Source organism: Nicotiana sylvestris, chromosome 8 (genome assembly GCF_000393655.2).
Source record: "Nicotiana sylvestris chromosome 8, ASM39365v2, whole genome shotgun sequence".
Lineage (NCBI taxonomy): Eukaryota > Viridiplantae > Streptophyta > Magnoliopsida > Solanales > Solanaceae > Nicotiana > Nicotiana sylvestris.
Window position 1 is genome coordinate 211,395,631 of NC_091064.1, and position 6,770 is coordinate 211,402,400.

General features: G+C 36.6%; 1 protein-coding gene across 1 annotated transcript; it reads left to right on the forward strand.

Moving 5' to 3' along the window:
- Nucleotides 1–346: 346 nt before the first annotated feature.
- Nucleotides 347–6,770, forward strand: LOC104217796 (phospholipase D beta 1-like). Its single transcript, XM_009768125.2, has 9 exons — nucleotides 347–1,886; nucleotides 2,355–2,471; nucleotides 3,452–3,646; nucleotides 3,862–4,110; nucleotides 4,188–4,256; nucleotides 4,349–4,496; nucleotides 4,823–4,971; nucleotides 5,692–6,063; nucleotides 6,214–6,770. The coding sequence occupies exons 1-9, from the start codon at nucleotides 936–938 to the stop codon at nucleotides 6,505–6,507; spliced, it is 2,544 nt and encodes an 847-aa protein (XP_009766427.1). The 5' UTR covers nucleotides 347–935; the 3' UTR covers nucleotides 6,508–6,770.

Consider the following 6,770-nt stretch of genomic DNA (forward strand, 5'->3'; position numbering starts at 1 on the left):
AACAATTTATTTTTAAAATTTCTATTTTTAACAAAATTAATTTATAGCTACATAAATATATCTAAATTAAACCACAACTTTTAAAAATCCTTATTTAAGACTGTAAATGATTTCAAAAAGTCTTAAAATGAGTACTACTTGTCTTTCCTACTGGCCGGCAAAACAGTAATGGCTGCCGAACAATAACACAAGAAGCTTCCAATGACACGCTCTTTCTTTGACTGAAAAGCCCTCCTTTGTAATCTCCTTCCGCTGGCGTCATACCAAAAATGCAGCCTATAGCTTTATACCAAATAATCATAGTATTTCACAATTGTCCAACTTGTTTATTACTTCAACTTCTAAAAGTTCGAGCCTCTAAAAGTAATTGTAAAACAATGGATTATTCCTCCTATCTTAGCATTTATTTTCTGTTAGAAGCAGTCCACTTGGTTTATATTTTAAACATTCACGAAAGTCTCATGGATCCTTCTTCTTATATAACTCGTTCAACTCTGTCATTGTCTCCATTCTTGATTTCTCAGTCTCCTTCAGTTCTAGCAGCAGCCATTTACCAAGCCAATTCTCTTTCTTCTTGTTCACGCACAAACCCCATTTTCCAATTTCAACTTTTTTGTTCTATATATACACATTTCTTCATTATTTCCATCTGGGTTTTTTCTTGTTTTGGCTTGTTAAGCTGATCCTTTCTCTCTATTTTACTCTTTCTTTGGGAGTTTTGATCTTTCTACCAAGATTTGTTTTGGTGACTGTAAAATCTTGTAATTTGTGTTAAAGTTGAGATCTTTACATTGATTGTAACTGATACTTGAGTGCTTACCTGTTTAGTATATGATCTGCCATTGCTGAAATTAGAATTTTGACTTTTGTGGTCAGTTTTGTTATAAAGGGGTTTAAATTTGAGGGGGTTGAGGATTTAAAAAGAAGGTATTTTTATGGCTCATTTGTCTTATTCTGATTCTATTAGTTCACAACATGGTCAAGGTGTCCAAGTTCTCCCATTTAAGACATCTACAGGATCACTTAGGGTGTTGCTGTTACATGGAAATTTGGATATTTGGGTGAGGGAGGCTAAGAATTTGCCAAACATGGATTTATTTCATAAGAAATTGGATAATTTGATTGGAGGATTGGCAAAACTTGGCAGTAAAAAGGAAGGCGCCACGAAGATTACTAGTGATCCTTATGTTACAGTTTCAGTATCTAATGCTGTGGTTGCTAGAACATATGTGATTACCAATAGCGAAAATCCGGTTTGGATGCAACACTTTTATGTACCAGTAGCACATTATGCACCAGAAGTTCACTTTGTTGTTAAAGATAATGATGTTGTAGGATCTCAAATTATAGGTGCTGTTGGAATTCCGGTAGAGCGACTATGTTCTGGTGAATTCATTGAGGGAACATTTCCAATTCTAAATGGTAGTGGGAAGCCTTGTAAGGAAGGAGCTGTCTTGACTTTATCAATTCAATTCACTCCAATGGAGAGGGTACCTCTTTATTATGGTGGTGTAGGAGGAGATCACGAGTATAAGGGTGTGCCGGGAACTTATTTCCCGCTCAGAAGAGGCGGAAAAGTAACACTTTATCAAGATGCTCATGTACCCGAAGGCAGCCTTCCGAATTTGTGGCTTGAAAATGGAGTGCAGTATAAGCATGGACAGTGTTGGCAGGATATGTTCAATGCAATAAATCAGGCTCGTCGGTTGATTTACATTACAGGATGGTCAGTGTACCACCTAGTTACACTTGTTAGGGATAATGGAAAAGCTGAGGAAAGCATGTTAGGGGAAATTCTCAAGAGGAAATCCCAAGAAGGTGTGAGAGTACTGCTTCTCATATGGGATGATCCTACCTCTTCGAAGAGCATCTTGGGATACAAAAGTGTAAGTACCTACAAAACAGTTCTCTTTTTTGCTTACCAAAATTTCAATTTCTTTTCTCTGTTTTCGTTGACCAATATGAGTTAGGTAATCACTTTCGTTTTTTTACTGTACTTGAGAAACATAGATAGAATGCTTAATTCAGTTATTGGATAATCCAGACTAATTTTTATATGTATGCCATTCAGGAATAAGCAACTAATTAGTATCATCTAACATAGATTCAACCTACATTCGAGTTGATGGTTACTTAAACATGTACCATTACTTTTTAGCTTGAATTCTTACTCTATGTGCCATTAAGAGTGAACAACCAGATTGTATTATATTATCATTGTGTGGCGTTAAATATTGCAAGTAATATCCTATTGACTCAAGTCAGAAGCTTTATTCAGTGGTTCAAGCAGTGAATATCTTGTTCTGCGATGCCTAAAGAAAGCCTTAACAGTATGACTTATTTGTGACATGTAGGAAGGAATCATGGGAACTAGTGATGAAGAAACTCGTCGCTACTTTAAGCATTCTTCAGTGCACGTGCTACTTTGTCCCCGTTCTGCTGGAAAAGGGCACAGCTGGGTCAAAAAACAGGTTCACTTCTGACATATGACTTATGCATTACCGTATTTAATTACCATTTCTGAAATTCTTGTATTCCTCAACCATATCATGTTAGCAACTCCTGTACTTGCATCTCCAATTCTCACGGTTCTCATGGCACTGAATATAGATTGATTGATAAATGGTTAAGTTTCTGAAGTTTATATTTTCTCAAGTATATTCATGTTGTCTTATATCTTCTCGTGTTCGATGTATGTGTCTATGTTCTTTCTCTGATATGGCTTGGGGGTCATCTCCCTAGTCAAAGGACCGCAAACACCACAAATGACTCGGTCATATGATGAGGTATCCACTTCCAATTCAAGATTTTGCACAAATTAGAAGATACCATTACCTGCTTGATAAATATTTTGGACAATGCTGCCAATATCGTAATATTGAAACAAAGTAGTAGTGTATACATGCGCTAATTGTAGTGTTCAGGAAAATACAGAGAAAGGAGAATGGTGAAAATAGAAGATAATATTAAAGCTGCAAGCCTATACAAGAATGACTTGAAAATAGTCTATATTTCAAGCGAAAAGAAGCAGGAAGTACGCTAATAGTTCAGGAGCTGATAGATTTCTGCCATCTTGAATACTATATGGTCGTCTTTGTTCTACTCCAACATTCAAAAAGCTTATTTTCACATTGTACTTGTGTTTTTACCTGACTCTGGTAGTCCATATATATATAGCTTCAGGTGGATAATATGTATTACTGCTGAGGTCTAACCTTATTTCTAAGGAAGTTGAGGTTGGATCTGTCCTTGGACCATAGCAATTCTCAACCATCGCAGCTAGTAAATGCACTTGGTCCCTAAGGTGCCAGGTTAACTAGGACTAAGAAATTTTTCTAGAATGATTATATTCCCTTATATAGTTTCTTCTTCTTGCCTGAGTAATTATTTCTGAAGCACTTGTCTTCTGAGATTGGTTTAGGTATTGAGCCGCTTTGATTTTTGTCATCAGGAAACTGGAACAATATACACACATCATCAGAAAACTGTAATAGTGGATGTGGATGCTGGTAATTACCAGAGAAAGATTATCGCTTTCGTTGGTGGCCTTGATTTGTGCAAAGGGCGTTATGATACTCCACAACACCCTATCTTTAAAACATTGCAAAATGTGCACAAAGATGACTATCATCAGCCTAACTACACGGTAATACTTGAATGTCTATGATTCATTACTTTTTACTTAAATTCCTGTTTGTGTGACTAATTAAGTGGAAACTTTTGATATATTTGTCTTTTTACATAACGTTATAAGTCCCTCTGGAAAAGGTGTAGGCTAGCTTCTTATAACAAGCAATTGCAATTTGATCTTTGTCATCATGATCTGTTTGTTTCATATTATCTTTTCTTGAACTTTGACAGGGCCCTACTACCGGTTGTCCTAGAGAACCTTGGCATGATTTACATAGTCGGATCGAGGGGCCTGCTGCATATGATGTCCTAACTAACTTCGAGGAGCGCTGGTTGAAGGCTTCAAAGCGCCATGGACTTCAAAAGATGAAAGCTTCACAAGATGATGCATTACTCCAACTTGACAGGATTCCCGACATATTAAAAATAGCTGATGTCCCTTGCCTAGGAGAAGATGATGCAGATACGTGGCACGTGCAGGTACTTAAAAGTTGAATCTAGCATTGCTTGTTAAGTTCCCTTTTGTTTGCCTCTGACTAACGTTGTTTCGCATGCAGATTTTCCGGTCGATTGACTCCAACTCTGTTAAAGGTTTCCCCAAAGATCCCAAAGAAGCCACTAACAAGGCAAGATATTTGCTTCTAAATGTTTCTTCTATAAAACGCAAGCCATCGATATGCTGTAAGCTAACCATTGTGTTGACCATTTCTTGTAACAGAATCTAGTTTGTGGTAAGAATGTGCTGATAGATATGAGCATACATACTGCCTATGTAAAGGCAATCCGAGCTGCCCAACATTTCATCTACATTGAGAACCAGTACTTCCTAGGGTCCTCATACAATTGGAATAACTACCAAGATTTAGGTGAGGATTCTAAAAATACTGATTTAAGGGGAAACAAATTTCTTTTTCTTTTAATGAACTCTGAATCAATCTGTCTGGAATACTTTCAACATAATTCGGTCTGATGTCACAACTGACTAGAAAGTCCATGTGATAAAAGATTTGCGATAATTGCTTCATATCTTGTTTAGTTTTCTTCCTCTTTGTTATATTTGAGCTGCTGAAGTCAAGCCCACTTCTTGTATGGCGATTGTGAATTCAAAAGTCTTCTTTTATTGATCACCATGACATGTTTGAAAGTAAGAATTACTATATAATGATTGTGTAAATCTGCTTTCTATCTCTAGGTGCAAATAACTTGATACCGATGGAGATTGCTCTAAAAATTGCCAACAAAATACGGGCAAATGAGAGGTTTTCAGTATATATAATTGTTCCTATGTGGCCAGAGGGTGTTCCAACCAGTACTGCTACTCAGAGAATACTTTTTTGGCAGGTAAATTTTTGTCCATTGTCTCAGTGACTTAATCTTTCTTTACAAAATCTGATTACATTAATCTGAGATGATTTAGTTATTTGATTCCTTTTTCTTTTAATTGGTTGTTCTTCTTTTTGTCATAAGGCAATTTAGTAGTTTGTCTCTTCAAATCTTTCTTTACCCAACTTAAACAGATGGCACATACCATTTTCCTCCTATAGATGTCACTGGTTTAATTTGTTTGATGTCAATTCCTTCTGAATAGTTCAGTTCATTGTCAAGGTTTTCAGCTGAGATGTATGGTGAAATGAGTTAGTTTTGGTAATTATGGTGCACTTCAGAATCAATCGGCAGAATAATGTAGTTGTGTTTCGTAGATGGTACCAATAGGTTGGGGATGATGTGGAGAAGGATGAGTAACAACACATGAAGTATACTCCCTTCTTTCCTAGTTACTCAGTTCAATTTTTTTTTTATCCATCGCAATTTAGTTAATCCTTTACTCTACACCACCAATTCAAATTAATAAAAACAATCACGACATTCTTACCTTGTACTATGACTTCAGGAAGATATCTACATATTCACTTACCTGTATTTTGAACAGTCACTAGCTGCTCCATAATGCAATAAATCTTTCAAAACTCCTATGTTAATCTGCATGCATTTAGACCTCTAATTGCATGCTAATGTTATGATTTTGCTGCATATTTTATGCATTTTTGTTTGTATTTGCAGCACAATACCATGCAGATGATGTATGAGACAATTTACAAAGCTTTAGTAGAGGTAGGGCTGGAAAACACATATGAACCCCAAGACTATTTGAATTTCTTCTGCCTTGGCAATCGCGAGGTTCAGGAAGATGGAAACAATACAGTTGTCAAAAGTTCTAAGCCAACTACACCTCAGGAACTCAGTCAGAAAAGTCGACGTTTTATGATATATGTACATTCAAAAGGAATGATAGTGGATGATGAGTATGTTATATTGGGATCTGCAAACATTAATCAACGTTCTCTGGAAGGCACCAGAGATACTGAAATTGCAATGGGTTCATATCAGCCCCATCATACATGGGCAACCAAACACTCTCGACCACATGGACAGGTAAAATTTGAAGCAAATTGTTGCGATAAAATATCTGCTTAGGATTGATGATATGAACTGATATTCAGAACCATTGTTATCTTTTAATGCATTTTATTCCAAGAAAAGTTGTAATGTGTGACTCAGTTGCTATTTCATCTCGACTTGCAGGTATACGGCTATAGGATGTCTCTGTGGGCAGAGCACACGGGAACTCTTGAGCAATGTTTTGAGCATCCAGAGAGTCTTGAGTGTGTGAGACGGATAAGAGTATTTGGCGAACACAACTGGCTACAATACGCGGCTGATGAAGTAACTGAGATGAGAGGCCACCTTCTTAAGTATCCTGTTGAAGTTGATCGAACGGGAAAGGTCAAGTCACTACCTGGCTGTGAAACCTTCCCAGATATTGGAGGGAAGATAATAGGTACATTCACCGGCGTTCAAGAAAATCTCACTATCTGATCAAGGGAATTCCGCCTAATGTAGCTTTTGAAAATTTTCAAGAATCCTCATTTCTACAGTTTGAGAGTATCTTTTTTGTATTGTTTCTGCACCATGTTTCAGATAGGCCATAATTTCCAGCTTATAATCCCATTATGGGTAGATTTTCCTATTCTTTTCTCCATTTTTTGCCTAGCGTTGGTTTTACAAACTAGAGTGAGAAAAGGTTTCAATGTATTCTGATGCTTTTGATTAGAAATGCAATAACATTGGTTAAAAGAAAA

Coding starts and splice junctions, on each gene's coding strand:
- LOC104217796 (XM_009768125.2), top strand. CDS start 936: ATGGCTCATTTGTCTTATTCTGATTCTATTAGTTCACAACATGGTCAA. Junction 1,887..2,354: donor GCATCTTGGGATACAAAAGT/GTAAGTACCTAC, acceptor TGTGACATGTAG/GAAGGAATCATGGGAACTAG. Junction 2,472..3,451: donor ACAGCTGGGTCAAAAAACAG/GTTCACTTCTGA, acceptor TTTTGTCATCAG/GAAACTGGAACAATATACAC.